This window comes from Ziziphus jujuba, chromosome 2, assembly GCF_031755915.1.
Source record: "Ziziphus jujuba cultivar Dongzao chromosome 2, ASM3175591v1".
Classification (NCBI taxonomy): domain Eukaryota; kingdom Viridiplantae; phylum Streptophyta; class Magnoliopsida; order Rosales; family Rhamnaceae; genus Ziziphus; species Ziziphus jujuba.
In genome coordinates, this window is record NC_083380.1 from 21,879,362 (window position 1) to 21,898,301 (window position 18,940).

The following is an 18,940-nucleotide window of genomic DNA, read 5'->3' on the forward strand; positions in this document are numbered from 1 at the left end:
AAAAAAAAAGAAAAAAAGAAAAGAAAAATAAAATAATTACAGACAGAAGAGGGGGGAGGTGGGGGAGGAAAGACGGAATTTTATCCGGTTGAAAAGTGATACAGTGAAAAACCTAGGCTTTAAAGTGAAAACTGAGGAGCAAACCTTTCTTCTTTTTTTTTTTTTTCTTTTTTTTTTTAAATGAATTACCCAGCAACAACCTTTGTTATATATATATATATATATATTATAGATTTACAAGAATATATAATACACACATATATATATATATATACACACGCAGTACAGAAGATAAAACCAAACATAAACACAAACCCTTTTTCTCAGGGCTTTCCATTTTCTACATGTTTTTTTCTTTTTAACCTTCTTTTGGCATCCCAACCCACTTAGGCCCTTTCAAAAAACTTTGCTATTCACTTCTTAACCAAGACTAAAAAGAAGGTCCTAGAGAGAGACAGAGAGAAAGGGAGGGGAGAGAGAGTGTGTGTGTTTTAGAGTGAGAAATGGGAAGAGGGAGAGTGGAACTAAAGAGGATAGAGAATAAAATTAACAGGCAAGTGACATTTTCTAAGAGAAGAAATGGATTGCTCAAGAAAGCTTATGAGCTCTCAGTTCTCTGTGATGCTGAAGTTGGCCTTATTATTTTCTCTAACCGTGGAAAGCTCTATGAGTTCTGCAGCGGCTCCAGGTATACATCTAGACACACACACACACACATATATATACATATATATATTATAAATTATGTATCAACTTTGGTCTTTTTACTTTGTTTATTTCCAAGTGCTTTTGAATTTTTATTTTTGATTTTTGGTAATTCCAAGTGCTTGTGATTTATTTGTTCCAGATCCGTGCTTTTTGTGAAACCCAGAGTTTTTATTTATTTGGTTTCTTGGTTTTGTGTTTTTTTTATTATTATTATTTTTATTTTTTCTATATCAGGGGAAAATATCTTCTTCTACCCCATCTTGGTTTTGATCTGATCATATAATTAATCATCTCTTATTTTGATTATATATATATATATATATATATATGTACATACATATATGAAGTGAAAATTTCACAGGTGTCTTAGCTTGCTAGGGTTCTGAAACATATGTGTTTGATTATTACCTGTGTACTGAATATTTGATTCTATCCATTTTCCTAATAGAAAATCTGTTTTTTGTTTGATCCAAGATTGAGAACAACCGGATTATTTTTTACAAATTTGAATAATAAAAAGAAGAAAAAAAGAAAAAGAAAAAAACAATAAGATGCCAATTAAGAGAGTACTACTGGTCTACTGTTATGATTTGCGGCCATAGAGATGTGATGGGATGATGTACATATATCTGCAAGCTGGAATAAACAAATGTTTTTGGAAAGAGATAGAGAGAAGGAAAGGCTGCTTCCTTTATTTCTAAAGCAGCAATAGTTTTCTTCAGAAGCACTTAAAAAACCAGTTCAAATTTTTAATCAAGATAGTTTCTTGATAGAATAACTTTTTTCTTTTATATTTTTTAATAAAAGATTTTAAAAGGGTGTTGTATTTCTGGTAGAAATTCAAAAAAAAAAAAAAAAGCTGTATATATTGGTTGGGGTATTACATAATTTGTTTTTTGTCACTATACGTGGACCTGAATGTTATCACTCCTTTATAAAACTTTGTTCTCATTCTCCTTTTATCTTTTTATTTTTATTTTTATTTTTATTTTTGGGTTATTATTATTATTGCTTAATATTTTATCCTTTTTTTTTGTCTATTTTTTGTTTAATATATATCAAGAAAAATGATTTTGGTATATATATATATATATACATATTTCCTAGTTTATAGTCGGATACATGATAATGTGGATGTTCAAATCATTCAATAATTTCATTTTTATTTATCTTCATGGACCCATTTTGTTTTACACGCTTATCCATTATTGTTATTATTATTTTAACTAAAATTCTAATTTAAGAAAATGAACTTTTAAAAATTATCAATTCGTTTATCATATAAGCACGTGAGTTCCATTTGTATTCCAAAAGCTGGATATATTACCGGGGAGATCATGTATATATATCAATCAGGCTCAAGTAAGTTTCAACTTATTAATAGAATCCTATGGCCATTGAATGTGAATCTTAATTTAATAAAGTAAGATAAATTTTATTTGATACTGATTGATGTATATATATTATTGTTCTAATCAAATTTCTTGTGATTAAAGATGAATAGATCTTTCTAAGAGACCATCGGATATGATTTTTCATTTCACATCTTAGCATAGAATGTAAAACTTGGGATTCATATAAAAAATTAACATAGTTTCAGAACAAATAAGTTATTGTTGAAACTAAAGAAACTAGAGAAAATAAAAGTTACCACTCTTGAAACTTTCGTAGTGGAAACAAGTACTTTTCTGTATTCTATTTTGTATTTCATATAATTAATAGTGGAATTAATATGAATTTTGTATATCTTAGTTTTCTAATTCACTTTAATTTCCAATCCAGTACACTTGCATTTCTCTTAATTCACTTTAGGGTATAGTTTTGCAATCCATCATTCGAAGTTTATTTTTTATTAGTTTCATTGTCAGTAAATTACCATAATAAATTAAACGTTATAAAGAACTGATTAGTATATTATATATGTATATGGGAAATTCATAGGAAAGTGAAATAAGTCATAATCTTCATTTTGTGTGTATTTGTTCCAGTACTGGAATATAACAGACTTTTAGGGGATTTTTATTTAGAGTCTTTTACTTTGAACTCAAAATTAGAATAAATGTAGTTTCTAAAAGCGTTATTCAATATTTTTTACTTTAGTTTCCTCTATTTGCGAGGATCTTAAAAATTTGCAAGCATGAAACTAATCTAACAAGTCTAATACTTGAACACCTACTAATTAATTAGCTAACATTAATTGACTCAGCATCAGCAACTCTCTAGAAGCTATAGCTTCTATACTTCTTATATAAACTTGCAGCAACATCATATTTTGCTTTTCTTTTTGCCTTGACATGGTCTGAATCTCTTGATTATATTTTGGAAAATGCTGGGTCAATTTTGTAGAGTGAATATATAATACAATTTTTTTGTTTATGCATATATCCTTTCCTGCTTTTATATATATATATATATATATACATATGTGTGTATATACAGAGCAAGGTACGTAGTCTTAGAAATATATGAACCGTTATTAGTAACTCTTTTACAATTTTGAGCTTTTAAACAAAATGGTAGTTTCACAAGATATCAAAACGAAGTTTCACAAGATATCAAAACTAAGTTCTAGGTTCAATCCCTGTTACTAATAAATTTTGAATATTATTTACAATATCACGAAGTATCGAGTTCTCTTTCTTGTTTAACTATGGAATTCAAAATTTGCGGTCCAAAAAAGTAGTATATTACACAGCTTTCATTTGGAATTCGATATGCAGCTTATAAGCACACATAAATCATTATTGGCTGAATTCCTATTGGTTTAAGATTTTATAAAAAGTGATACTTTAATAGATAGATAGTACATGCTAACAGTAATAGATAGATAAATATATGCCAAGGTATATAATTCATTATTGGGTCACTTTCTATAAGTTCAAACTCTTTAGAAAAACTGATATAATAATAGATAAAAGGATAATTAACTAGGCACTTTAGATGCACATAAGAATAAGGGGTTACAATTAAAGATCTCCTTAGCTTACCCATGCATTCTAATATGGAATATTGCATCTTATACGTATGAAAAATCATAACTTTTCTTTTTGAAGTTTAAAAAATAAATCTTATCTCTTCAATTATAATATACATATGAATAGATTTTTGATCTTGTATTCAAATTGATTCTTATCTACACGACTTATTTATTTATTTGTTTTCTATATCTTATATATTTTTGCAAATTATGTACACTATGCAATTCTGATGATTGTCTATTTATTAATTAAACAATGCTGTTGTGTGTTAGCATGGTGAAAACACTGGAAAGGTACCATAAATGCAGTTATGGAGCACTGGATGCCAGCCGACTTATCAATGATAATCAGGTTCATGCATTAACATATTAATCTTCTTAATTATGAATTTGCTTATAAACAAATTTACAACTCAACAATTCGAGAGCTTAATTTAATTAATGGTTATTCAATAATATATTGGTCACAAATTTGAGGTGAGCAGAGCAGCTATCAGGAATACTTGAAGCTAAAAGCAAGAGCTGAGGTCCTGCAACGATCTCAGAGGTATAATTAATCAATTAATTAAAACTTTCAAAGTTTCCTTATATAAATAAGTTATTATTATTTAATGATACATAAATAAATGAATGCAGAAACCTTCTTGGGGAAGACCTGGGGCCTTTAAGTACAAAGGAACTTGAGCAGCTTGAACATCAATTAGAGACGTCCTTGAAGCATATCAGGTCAACTAAGGTACATTATACTCTCCAATAATGAATTATATTATATATATATATATTTATATATATAACTATATATATTATGGTTAATTGCATTTAGTACCTTGTATTTTGTCTAGACTAAAAAATTGGATTATCAAATTTAAAACGTTCCATGCGAAACTCTTAGTTTACACTTTATTTCATATTTGTTCAATTCTCAAGTTAATTTTTAATTGACTGATAGAAAATTTTAAAATTAAAAAAAATATATAATATTTTTCTTATTAATTAATTAGTGGATTTTTTTTCCATTTTATTGTAAATTGAGAAGAATAACAAATTTTTTTAATTTTTAAACTATGAGGCAGTTAATTTGAAAATCAATTTGAAAATTGGACTAATATAAAATAAATTGTAAATTAAAAACCTAATAACTTTTTGAATATGAGGGTCTAGCGTGCAATTTTCCTGAAGTGTAGGGCAGTAAAGTGCAATTAACCTATATATATTATTACACTATATTTTTCTATTGTGTTATAAATTTATCAGTTTTTCACTCTTCTAAACATTCATTCTTCTGGTGAAACTCTTCTTAGACAAGTTAGATTTTTTTTTTTAATTAATCAATCAGTCTTCAAGATGTAGAATTTTTTTTTTTTTTAATACAATAAGTAAACAATTTGTAATCATATGTTAAAATGATAGTTAATAGATAAATATATATATATATATATATATATATATATATATATATATATATATGTATATAGGAATTCTATGTACATAATATTGATGACGGTTTTAAAAAATCGTCATCTTTATTTATAGTATTGGCAATGGTTTGTAAAAAAATAATCGTTTTTGAAAACGTTCGTGCAATAAAAAGATGCGAACATTCATACCATAGAAATTCCATATATATATAAATGTATATATGTATAAGTATGTCCACTTCCTAATAATTTAAGATTTTGAAAATATTGGTAATAATTTAAGTCAAAGATCTTAGAAGCCTTTTGTCGACCAACATAATATATAACCTGAGTATTGGACTGTGTCAAAAAGGAAAAAGAAAAATGTTTTATTGGCTTAATTCGGGATCTAAAAGGTCTATGTGTGAGTCAAAGTCCCACATTGGTCATAAATTATGGCCTAGTGTATCGTATATGAGTGGATTTCACTACCTACCAGTTTTGGCTTGCAATTTTAGATTATTGTATATATATATATATATATATATATATATGAGGATTCGGCTACTCTCTCTCGAGGATTAACCTTAAACATTAACAATAAAGAATTCTTTTTTGCTTCATTATTTTCTTTTGCAAGTATATAGAAGTTGCTTCTGTAATCCAACGTAGACGGAGAGTCAGATGTTCACTAATATTAGATGAGCAAGATTGTATGTGTTAAACTTCTAATCAATTCATTTTTCAGACACAATTTATGCTGGATCAACTTGCTGATCTTCAAAACAAGGTATTTATATAGTGCCTGATGTGTTTGTGTTTAAATATCAGGTACGTTGCAATATTTCATGCTTTTTTTTTGTCTCCGCTTAATTCGCAGGAACAAATGCTAGTTGAAGCTAACAAAGCTTTAAGAAGAAAGGTAGTTTTAGTAGCTCCACCTAATTGTTTACTGCTTCATTTTAGATTTTGATGTTAGCTAGCCATCATAGTTTGCTTCAAATATCAGAAATAAATCAATATGCTGTTAGTGATATTTTGTCAGAGTTAATCTTATAGTAACATTAATATTTGATCACAACTTCAAAAAACTACTTATTTAGATGATCAAGGACAGTACAAGAAAAATATTTTAGAAGAGAATTCCAGGGAGCATCAAATCATATGGAGAAACTTTTATTAGAATTTATTTATATAATATATAAAATGTGTTATTTAATTAGATTATAGATTGATGAATTTATATTTGAACCCAGCTAATGCAAGATAAAGGCATAGATATATAATCTATCTCATGTATCTGATAGAGTTGTCAATGTTATAATGTGCTTAATCTATTATTCCAGGTAATATTGAATCAAGCATGCTGGCTATTAGCATCTCCATTTGGAAATAACTGGGGAAGAATATTGCTTCTCCTAAGATACTGGTTTCGGAGGAAGCACCTATTAGGCGCATGCAGAATCACTAAATAAGTGATTTTCTAAAAGCAATAATTAATAAAAAGCGTCTTAACATTTTTAGCAAAACTCTGTTATGAAATGCTTTTATCGCAACATAAATTCAAATACTATAATCTCACTAAACATTCTTTAAAGCAAAGGAGAATAGTCATCTACGGTTGAATTGTGTGTAAAAATCTCTGAAAACGAAGTTAAAACATATAGTCTCTCTATTTTAGATATTCTGTAATTCAGGCTATTTATAGAATTATTCCAAGAATTCTCTATAGGTCACATAAACTTGATCATAATTGTAATTATAATTATATTGCCTCAGCATTTTAACAAAGAAATTAAACTTGACATAAACTCTCCTTCACACATTGATGTTAAGATGCATAATATGTTCTGGTAGAATTCAAATTCCTGTTGAAAATTCAATCCTTCTTATTAATCACTTTATGTGAAATAACTTTTAAATGCATATTTTGATTCCCATATAGTTTTCATTGTTCTATATATATATATATATAAGTATTCCAAGTCTCTTAAATTAGTTTTATATGTATATGTATATAATAATATACATATATATAATATAATTGAATAGTTTGTCTGCTACTTTTACATTCTTGCTGCTATAAAATATAAATGCATTACATATAATAATATATACTTTCTGAAATCCCAATGTGAATATATCAGTTGGAAGAAAGTAGCGCTCAAATTTCAAATAGAGTGGCATGGGAAGCTGGGGGACAGAACATTTCATATAACCGTGGCCTTCCCCCCCAGTCAGAAGGATTTTTCCATCCTTTGGAAGCCAATTCCACTTTGCAAATTGGGTACCTTTCGAACCCCTTATTATGAAACCAGAAATACTACTCATTAATTACTCTCCATGAAATCTTTCGCTATTCTTTCTACTATATATTTGTGTTTTGCTGTCTGCAGATACAATCCCGTGGGATCAGATGATCAGACAGATGTTGGAGCTCTACAACAGCATCTTAATGGATTCATTCCTGGGTGGATGCTTTGACTTTGTATATTGATTTGCCTAATCATATATATTAAGATGTAATCAATAAAAATTAGGCAGATCAAGAAATTCAAGTCTAATTTCCCTCTTTTTGTTGTAGTCTTTAATATATGCCACTTGTAATTATTATAATCAATGAAGACAAAATAAGTTATTTTTGAGTTTTAGATTATGACATGAAGGGCCATTGTGCTAGAGTTTCCCCAAAAAGACAAAAAAAGAAAAAAGAAAAAAATCCTTTGTGAGAGTTTGGTATGTATTACATTTTCATAGAATTGTAAAATAAAAGAGATTTTGCCAATTAATTATTACTTGTATAACATTATGCATGTATAGCTAACTATTATTTAGTACTTTGCTTTAAAGGGTAAAATTCTTGTTCTATTGAATATTGAGGTCATGTAGGCCAAGTTATGGAAACTGATGGTTTAGACCTTTGTACTTTTCATGTGCATTAGTTACTATAAACTATGTCATTTTTCAGGGGTTATCTTTGGATATGAGCAAGTTCAACAAACCTTAATAGGGCGTTATTAGAGCCCTTGTGAAGGATACAGTAGGAAATTTTTGAAATTGTGCAGAGGCAGTTTGTTTGGTTTGTTTTGTTTTGGGTGCTTTTTAGGAACCGTAGTGGATTGGTTCCTTCGGAGTGAGAATTCTCAATAAAAGTGTGCAAATTAGTATTTTCCTTTTACCTTCTATCTATTTTATATATATATATATATATATATATGTAGAAAAATTCTACCGTGCGAACCATGAGTATTGATGATGATTTATGAAAAAATCATCATCAATATTTTTTCTGTGTGATAGTATTGATGATAATTTTTTCTATCGTCAATACTCACAATACGCATGTGGACCGTTTGCACAAAAGCCGGACTCTATATATATATATATATATATATATATATATATTTGCTAAATTCTATCTATGTAATATAATGAATATTATTCTCATTATGCTACAAAATGAAGCATGTTGGTTCTTCTGGTGGTGAGAGATTTGCAACCTTTTAATATATAACCTATAATTTTAAAAATAAAGAAAGATAGGAAAGACCAAGAATGTCCATGCCTTTTGAAGTAAGAGGAAAAATGCCTACCCTATACTTACCGTACCATGCGAGTTACCTATTATACCCTTCATTCAAATTTTGCTATTTCTTTTTTCATTTTTTTTTTCAAAATTCTCAATAAACCCACAAATATATTTTATGTTAGGATATGACCAAGAATCTTCACTAATGAAGTGTACGGTAACATTGCCTGCAAGCATCGCTGCCTTGGCTAGCTGGATTGTACTAAAACCTTACCAGTAAATTTACAATATCTAGTTTTTTGTGATTTGAAAGATGAAACACTGATGGTGATTCATCTTTTGGTCTATCAACAACATCAAAATACAATTCCAAATCTACCAAGGTATGCTATTTTATTGTTATGATCATGCTAAAGCAAATATAATATTTGGAAGTTTGTTTGTAAGCAAATATCTAATAATGATGAAATATCTAGTAATAGTTGTATGATTGTTTGTCTTTAAGAAGTTGAAGACAACATACCCCACCGTAGTTAGGTGGGGTATATTATATAGGGTGGGGTAGACAGTCAACTGAAAATAATGCATCTAACCCTGCCCCATAATGAATTACCTCACCTGTTATAGTTAAGTTGGGCACAAAACATTGAACTTGTTTGGTACAATTAACACCTAAATTATAGAGTGGAACATCCAATGTGAGGTGGGGTAGGTGTGTTATTTCACTATCCTCCGTGATTGATTTCCTCATTCTTGATAATTAACAACATACACCAACTCTGACCTAGCCCATATAGGGTATTCCCTACCCCACTAGGCTGGGTGATGGACTTTTAGTCTATTAATTGCACCAGATGTGTTCAATGTCTATTTCCCTGTAAAAATATTAGTGTTGAACAAGTTCATTTGATACAGGGCTGGCTATGATGAGAATCCATCCGTACCCGTACAACCGACAACCACTGGGGTGTAGATCCTATACAATTAAAGATCAGGCCAATCACTAGGGCTCAAGCCAAGAGATTTAAAGAAAACCTGGATGGCTTTATACAAGGAGTTATTAATTCTCAAAAGGGCTTGTCAATACCTGAAGATTCAAAGCCTGTTTTAAGCATCCAAATGGTGGAGGCCAATATGGACCCGGGTAGTTATTTTAGTGCATTTTTGGACTCCGCGCAGCAAGGAATGGATTCATAACTTCATGAATTCAATTGATATAAAAAAAAGCCATGGAATCATGTCAAGGTAGAAGTAAAAGTGTCTAAATTCAGCTTGTGCACACAACACCTCAATTTAGCCGAAAATGCAACAAATTGGCGCTAGCTTTGCTGTATTTTGTTGTTTTGGCATTTTTTCTTGTTCTAATCAAAGGAAACATATGAAACTCATAATTAATCTTATTTGGCATCCTACATGGCACATTGGATCTGATTTGGAGCCTTTACAAGCTAGAAATTGGCCAAAGATTGCTTAGTTGTCAAACTAGTCAACTAGTTTCCTAATTTGATTTTGACTTTTTGTTTTAGGAAATTAGCTTTTATTTTGGTTTTTATTTATTTATTTGCTGGAAAAAATTAACTTAGGAAAGTTATTATTTTATTATTTCAAATGTAAATTAATCAATTCCTAATTCAAAATAAGGGAATTAATTAATCCGAATGGGTTTAGGAAAGTATGTGAAATTTGGCCAACACTTGTTTCCTAATTTCAATGGCTGAATTTTACCTAGTTAATTAGGGTTTATTATTTTATGATTTTAGCCTATTTAAGGGCTTATTTTTTCAATGAGAAATCAACTTACATATTATTCAGAAAATTATTTGTGGGAAAGAATTCTCTTTGTTCTCTTTGAACACCTAAAACACTATTAGAGAGTGAGTGTTTTAGTTTGATTTATCAATATGAAATTCTTCACCTATTGTGGCTTCTTCATCATTTACCAAGGTTTCTAGTCACAGGTTGATTAGGAATTAAGGTGACCATAAGAACTTGAACTTTATTTTTTGATCCGGACTAATATAATATGGGTTTAGGCACGAGTTGACCTAGGTTCATATCAGGTTAGACTGTCAATAACTCACCCAATACTTTACCTGCCCAGTATCAAATTTCATTGCCTTAGTTGGGTACAGTACCAAAATCGTATTGAGTTTTAAAGGTTGTTTTGAATTGCAGCATATTGGACCTAATTCTCATTCAAATACTGTACGATAAAAAATGGACATTGAATGAAAAAGATGTGTTATTACATAAAGATTTAAATATGAAAGCCACATATATAAGAAAGAATTATACAATGTGTGAATGAAAGATGTTGTGTATAAGGCATTAAGTTTGGACCTAGAGAAATTTGAGCTTACTATGTAGTTTTACATTGCACTTAATGTTCCAAATTGTTGAAATGTGGTAATCTTGCCACAATGTGCAAGGTAGTTCGGTTACACTTGTACTCTTTATTTTGCAACATCAAAGACCAAACATTATTTATGTTTATACATTTTATTTTATCTTGTAATGTTTAAGAACAATATCCTTTTTGTAATGCCCTAAGCTCAATTAACTAAAGCTTAGGGCCTTTTTGTCTAGTTGCTGGAATTGTATTTCCAGCAATATAAGTCCACTTCCTTGGATGCCGTTTGAAGAAGGTTTGGGATTTGGATCTGAATTTTGGATATAATAAACTAGCAATGTAGAGGAAGCAGTAGAAAAAAGAATGTCCCAATTTGGAGCTGGGAAGGCTGAGTTAAGCCCTAAACAATCTGACCCTTGTGCAGTTTGTTGCCCAGAAATCTGGACAAAACTGCCTCGGGTTTGATTATTTTTGAATGGGTAAATGGACTTTTTTTTATCTGATTTTTGGCTAGAACACAGTTTAATATTCAGAAAGGCTTCCCTCCAATTTTCAAGTCAAATGGAGCTGGTTTTCAAATTCAAATGCCTCAGATAAGCTAAACTGTCCATTAAAGAAGGTTTCTTGCATGCCCAGCACATGGATTAGAGTTAGTTGAGGTAGTTTGGCTTGGTTGGTTACTTTTAATGCTTTTGTATTTATTGCTCAATTTGGCAGCATGTCTTATTCTCTTTTTGATGTATTTAAAAGTATGAAAATTGTAATGAAAACGTTGAGAAAAAATATTCAAAAATTTTGAAAAACAATTTTAGCTCTCTCTCTCTCAACTACTACATTTGTTTCCTTCTTCTTCCCAAAAGCTAACAACCTTCTCAAGAACCCTAAACCTCCATTAAAACTAGAAACAAAACCTTAACAAACCCAAAAAAAAACAAAATCAAGAACCAAGAACCAACAATAATCATTCTTGACTAACACCTTGAATGATTGTGCTCTAGGGTACAACAACATAAACCTACACCAAATTCCATCATGGTATCAGAGCTATGGTGTAATTTCTTAGGACCTTGTGAGCTTTCAACCTAGACTATTTTATTTGTGAGAGGATCCCCCACCTAAAGCCTTCCAACTGAAACCAAAACCTCCCAAAAAGGCTAGTTGAAACTCACCAAAACACCACCACCCGAGAGCTTGTTCTTGTGTCCATTTTTCAAAACTTTTCAAAAACCATTTTTTCAAATGGCCTCACAATCCTTTGCAACCCCAACACCACCTAAGTTTGAAGGCCAAAACTATTCCATTTGGAGTATAAAAATGAAAGCCTACCTTCAAGCCTTTGGTTTATGGGAAGTCATAGAAGAAGGTTATGTAGTGGAAGAGTTGCGAGCTAATGCAACCCAAGCACAAAGAAATGCACATGAGGCCAAAGTTGCCAAGGGGTTCAAGGCCCTCACTGCCTTGCACTTCTTCATGAGTGATTCCATTTTTACAAGGATAATGTCATGCACAAGTGCTAGAGAGGTTTGATAAAGCTTCAAGAGGAGTTCCATGGAAATACTAGAACTCGGCAAATGCAAGTTTTAAACCTAAGAAGAGAGTTTGAGACCTTGAAGATGAAGGAGAATGAGCTTGTCAAGGATTTCACGGAAAGGATGCTCAAAGTGGTAAATCAAATTCGGGTCCTTGGTGAGCAATTGACCGATCAAAGGGTAGTAGAGAAAGTATTGGTGAGCTTACCCGAAAGGTTTGAAGCTAAGATTTCCTCCCTTGAAGAATCTAGAAATCTTAGTGAAATAACCTTGAGTGAGCTCATCAATGCTCTTCAAGCAACCGAACAAAGGAGAGCCATTAGAAAGGAGGAGACCATAAAGAGTGCATTCTATGGTGGCCACGGCAACAAAAAGAGGAATAAAGGAAGGAAGAGCAACAACACCAACCAAACCGGTTTTACAACCAACAACAACACAAACAACAAAAAAAGTGGATGGAATCAACAACAACAACAACAAAGCCATCAAAACCGAGGAAGGCATCCACCTTGTCCTCATTGCAAGAAGCTTGGACATCCACCATCCAAGTGTTTTTGGAGGCCGGATGCATCTTGTGAAAGATGTGGAGGAAAAGGCCACATTGCCAAAGTATGCAAGCAAAGGAGACAACAAGCCAATGTGGTTAATAAAGAAGCCGAGAACCTATTTGTGGCCACATGCCTTAAGGCCATAAGTAGTGGTCTCGGTTGGCTTGTGGATAGTGGTTGCTCATACCACATGAGTTTCCAAAAGGATGGTTTTATGGAGCTTGACCGAAACTACAAAACCAAAGTGAAGATTGGTGATGGCCGGTTCATGGAAGTAGAAGGCAAAGGAGATGTGTGCTTGAACACCAAGGAAGGTACCAAAATTATAAAAGATGTGCTATATGTTTCTAGTTTGTGTGAAAACTTACTTAGTGTAGCACAATTGGTAGAAAGAGGCTTTGCTTTAAATTTTGCAAAAGATGGATGTATTATATATGATACTTGTGGTAATGAGCTGTTTAAGGTACCATTGAAGGACAAAAGCTATAGATTAGACCTAGTTAAGAATGAACAAGCCTTAAAAACCAAAGTGGAGTCCATTTCTCAACTTTGGCATAAAAGGCTTGGGCATTCTAGCTATGGTGCCATGAAAAACGCCAATGCCATTGTGAAGGACATGCCAAAGATTGAGGAGATGAGAAGCCTATGTGATGTATGCCAACTAGGGAAATCCACACGGCTTCCATTCCCTAAAGCCGGTTCATGGAGAGCTAAGGAGAAGCTTGAGCTAGTCCATTTAGATGTGTGTAGACCGATGAGTTTGTCATCAATTGGAGGTTGTAAGTACTTCCTAACCTTCATTGATGACTACTCAAGGATGTGTTGGGTATATTTTCTAACAACCAAGTCACAAGTGTTTGAGAAGTTCATGGAATTCAAGTAGATGGTGGAAACCCAAAGCAATGCAAAGATGAAGTGCTTAAGAACCAACAATGGTGGAGAATTTACAAGCTTGGCTATGGAGGATTTTTGCAAAGAAAATGGAATGGTGCATCAATTCACAACAACATACACACCACAACAAAATGGTGTTTGTGAGAGGAAAAATAGGACCTTGATGGAGATGGCAAGGTGCATGATACATGAGAAGAACATGCCAAAGAAGTTTTGGGCCGAAGCCATACACACGGCTAGCTACATCCAAAACCGAGTATACACCAAAGCCAATGAGTCCAAGACACCCTATGAGATATGGTATGGAGAAAAACCATCTTTGGACAACATAAAAATCTTTGGAAGTGTTTGTTTTCTCCATTTTCATCCACATATGAGAGACAAGCTTGACAAAAGGGCAAATGTGGGCATCTTGGTCGGCTTTAGTGAGGTTACCAAAGGTTTTAGGGTTTTCAACTTGGAAACCAAGAAACTTGTGGTAACAAGGGATGTGAGGATTGATGAAGATGCTGTTTGGGATTGGGCAAAGGAGGAGCTTCTTGTCCATGAAGATAATGCTCGATTGGATGATGAAGAAGAAGAAACCAATGACAATGACAATGAAGAAAATGAAGATGATGAGGAGGATGCACTTGAGACCATTGGAGCCAAATTGGAGATTGGAGATGGTGTTAGAGGAGAAAGGCCATTGTTCGAAATATATGAAAGGTGCAATGTTGACTTGAGTGATCCTACCAATGCTCAATAAGCTATGTAAAAGAAAGAGTGGATGGAGGCCATGCAAAGCGAAATGGATACGATAGAAAAGAATGAAACTTGGTCTTTGGTTTCTAAACCTAAAAACAAGAAACCAATTGGTGTAAAGTGGATCTTTAGGACCAAGTTCAACCTGGATGGAACAATATGCAAGCACAAGGCAAGGCTTGTGGCAAAAGGCTATGCATAACAAGCGGGTGTAGATTATGGAGAGACGTTTGCATCGGTTGCAAGAATGGAGACCATAAGGCTCATCCTATCCATCTCGGCCTCAATGTCATGGAAGGTGTACCACCTTGATGTAAAGTCGGCTTTCTTGAATGGTGTGCTTCAAGAGGAGGTTTATGTCAAGCAACCCAAGGGCCTCATTCTTCAAGGACATGAGGACAAAGTCTACCATCTACACAAGGCACTTTACGAGTTAAAGCAAGCACCTAGGGCTTGGTATGGAAAGATTGATGGTTACTTGATCTACCAAGGCTTTAGGAAAAGTTCAAATGAGCCAACACTATACATAAGGAATGAAGAAGGCATGATTATTATCTCACTCTATGTGGATGATTTGTTGGTCAAGGGTGAAAATGAAAAGAATGTGGAAGTTTTGAAAATGAACTTGAAAGGGAGTTTGACATGTCAAGCCTTGGTGAAATGAATTACTTCCTTGGAGTGGAAGTGATGCAATGCTCTAGGAGTATCTTCATATCTCAAGAGAAATACATCAAAGATCTTTTGAAAAAGTTCAACCTTGATGAATGCAAGCCAGTGTCAACACCAATGAGCTAAGGAGACAAATACAAGAAGGAGGATGGCACACCAAAGGTAAACCCGAACCTATATAGAAGCATGATAGGAAGTTTGCTCTATGTATATTCATCAAGACCGGATATTATGTATGCCACATGTGTTTTGTCTAGATATATGCAAGCACCATCCCAAAATCATTTTGAAGGTGCCAAAAGAATTCTTAGATACTTAAAAGGAATACAAGACTTTGGAGTTTGGTATGATGGGCAAGATGTGATGAGATTAATGGCCTACGCGGATAGTGATTGAGCTAGATGCTTGGATGATATGAAGAGCACTTCGGGGTATCTTTTCTGATGTGATTCCGCCCGAGCCCGCTCCACTGATAAGCTGCTGGGGTGCTGACTCAACACGGATGAAGACTAGGCCAATCACAAGAGCTCAAATTAAGAGATCTAAGGGCAACCTGGGAGTATTTATACAGAGGGTAATCAATCTCAACAGAGCTTGTCCATACTTGAAGATACAAAGCCTATTCGAAGCATCCAAGTGGTGGAAGCCGATACGGACCCGGGGTGACGGTTTTGGTACATTTTTGGAGTTCGGGAAGCATGAAATGGTTTCAATGCTTTATAGGTTCAATACATATGCCTAAGAGGTCATGGAATCAAATTAAAGCAGCCTCAAATGCAATCCAAAATGGCTTGTAGGGACAGCATCAACACTTTGGCCGAATTTGCTGTATTGCTTGCTGGCTTTACTGTATTTTACTGTATTAGCCTTTTCTTATTTTTCCAAGCATGGGAAACGTGTGAGACTTCATATTCTACTTATTTGGCATCCTACAAAGCATCTAGAAGCTGATTTGAAGCTTAAAGAGGTCAAAGATTGATCAAAGTCAACTTGATCAAAAAGGCTAGCATTTTTAGTTTCCTAATTTGTTTTTACTTTTTGGTTTAGGAAACTACCATTAGTTTTTGGCTTTTATTTATTTATTTTCTGGAAAAATAACTTTAGGAAGGTTTTTATTTTATTCTTTCCATTGTAAATTAATTAATTTCTAATTTAATATAAAGGAATTAATTAATCAAACTTAGATTAGGAAAGGAAGTATAGTTTCAGCCAACTAGGTTTCTTTATGTGTGGTGGCTGGTTTTCTTTATGTTATAGGGTTTTATTTCGTGGCTTTGTAGCCTATTTAAAGGCTTATTTATCAATAAGAAAACAACTTTGATTTGATTAAGAAAATACTTGTGAGATTAATTATCTCTTTGTTCATTGAGAACACCTAAAACACCATTAGAGAATTGGTTGTTTTAGCTTGACTTATCAATAGGTTTTCCATCTCCTATTGTGGCGTCTACATTATACCAAGGTTTCTAACCACAGGTTGGTTAGGGGTTGAGGTCCATTCCACTAGAACTTGAACTGATACGAACCTAGGACGACCTGCTCCTAAACCCGTATTATATTAGCCCGGATCTTAATTAAGTTCAAGTTCTAGTGGAATGGACCTCAACCCCTAACCAACCTGTGGTTAGAAACCTTGGTATAATGTAGATGCCACAATAGGAGATGGAAAACTTATTGATAAGTCAAGCTAAAACAACCAATTCTCTAATGGTGTTTTAGGTGTTCTCAAAGAACAAAGAGATAATTAATCTCACAAGTATTTTCTTAATCAAATCAAAGTTGTTTTCTTATTGATAACTAAGCCTTTAAATAGGCTACAAAGCCACGAAATAAAACCCTATAACATAAAGAAAACCAGCCACCACACATAAAGAAACCTAGTTGGCTGAAACTATACTTCCTTTCCTAATCTAAGTTTGATTAATTAATTCCTTTATATTAAATTAGGAATTAATTAATTTACAATGGAAAGAATAAAATAAAAACCTTCCTAAAGTTATTTTTCCAGAAAATAAATAAATAAAAACCAAAAACTAATGGTAGTTTCCTAAACCAAAAAGTAAAAACAAATTAGGAAACTAAAAATGCTAGCCTTTTTGATCAAGTTGACTTTGATCAATCTTTGACCTCTTTAAGCTTCAAATCAGCTTCTAGATGCTTTGTAGGATGCCAAATAAGCAGAATATGAAGTGCCACACGTTTCCCATGCTTGGAAAAATAAGAAAAGGCTAATACAGTAAAATACAATAAAGCCAGCAAGCAATACAGCAAATTCGGCCAAATTGTTGATGCTGTCCGTACAAGCCCTTTTTGATTGCATTTGAGGCTGCTTTAATTTGATTCCATGACCTCTTAGTCATATGTATTGAACCTATAAAGCATTGGAACCATTTCATGCTTCCCGAACTCCAAAAATGTACCAAAACTGTCACCCGGGTCCGTATCGGCTTCCACCACTTGGATGCTTCGAATAGGCTTTGTATCTTCAAGTATGGACAAGCTCTGTTGAGATTGATTACCCTCTGTATAAATACTCCCAGGTTGCCCTTAGATCTCTTAATTTGAGCTCTTGTGATTGGCCTAGTCTTCATCCGTGTTGAGTCAGCACCACAGCAGCTTATCAGTGGAGCGGGCTCGGGCGGAATCACATCATTTTCTCACTTGGTAGTGGACCATTCTCATGGAATGCAAAGAAGCAAGCAACAACCGCTCAAAGCACCGCCGAAGCCGAGTACATTGCTTGCTTTTCATGTGCAAATCAATGCATTTGGCTTAGGAAATTATTGGAGGACCTTGGTTATCCTCAAGAGGGTTCAACCATCATCAAATGTGACAACACTTCAGCCATATCAATAGCCAAGAACCCCGTTCAACATGGAAGGATAAAACACATACCGGTGAAGTATCACTCTTTGAGGGAGTTTGAAGAAAATGGAGAAGTAAGCTTGGAATATATCAAGACCGAAGATAACCTTGCAGATTTCTTCACCAAGCCACTTCCAAAAGCAAGATTTGAGACATTGAGGAAGCTTCTCAATATTTCAAGCAAGAACACCAAGGAGGAGTGTTGAAATGTGGTAATCTTGCCACAATGTGCAAGGTAGTTCGGTTACACTTGCACTCTTTATTTTGCAACATCACAAAGAAATGCACATGAGGCTGAAGTTGCCAAGGGGTTCAACGCCCTTACTACCTTGCACTCCTCCGTGAGTGATTCCATTTTTACAAGGGTAATGTCATGCACAAGTGCTAGAGAGGTTTGGATAAAGCTTCAAGAGGAGTTCCATGGAAATACTAGAACTCGGCAAATGCAAGTTTTAAACCTAAGAAGAGAGTTTGAGACCTTGAAGATGAAGGAGAATGAGCTTGTCAAGGATTTCAAGGAAAGGATGTTCAAAGTGATAAATCAAATTTGGGTCCTTGGTGAGCAATTGACCGATCAAAGGGTAGTAGAGAAAGTATTGGTGAGCTTACCCGAAAGGTTTGAAGCTAAGATTTCCTCCCTTGAAGAATCTAGAAATCTTAGTAAAATAACTTTGAGTGAGCTCATCAATGCTTTTCAAGCAACCGAACAAAGGAGAGCCATTAGAAAGGA

At 33.2% G+C, this 18,940-nt stretch overlaps 1 protein-coding gene across 1 annotated transcript; it reads left to right on the forward strand.

Moving 5' to 3' along the window:
• Window positions 1-287: 287 nt before the first annotated feature.
• On the forward strand, window positions 288-7,871 carry LOC125422541 (agamous-like MADS-box protein MADS2). The gene is made up of 8 exons (XM_048474586.2): window positions 288-688; window positions 3,959-4,037; window positions 4,171-4,232; window positions 4,322-4,421; window positions 5,831-5,872; window positions 5,963-6,004; window positions 7,230-7,369; window positions 7,479-7,871. Exons 1-8 carry the CDS (start codon window positions 504-506, stop codon window positions 7,564-7,566), a joined length of 738 nt encoding a protein of 245 aa, XP_048330543.1. The 5' UTR covers window positions 288-503; the 3' UTR covers window positions 7,567-7,871.
• The last annotated feature ends 11,069 nt before the right edge of the window (window positions 7,872-18,940 follow it).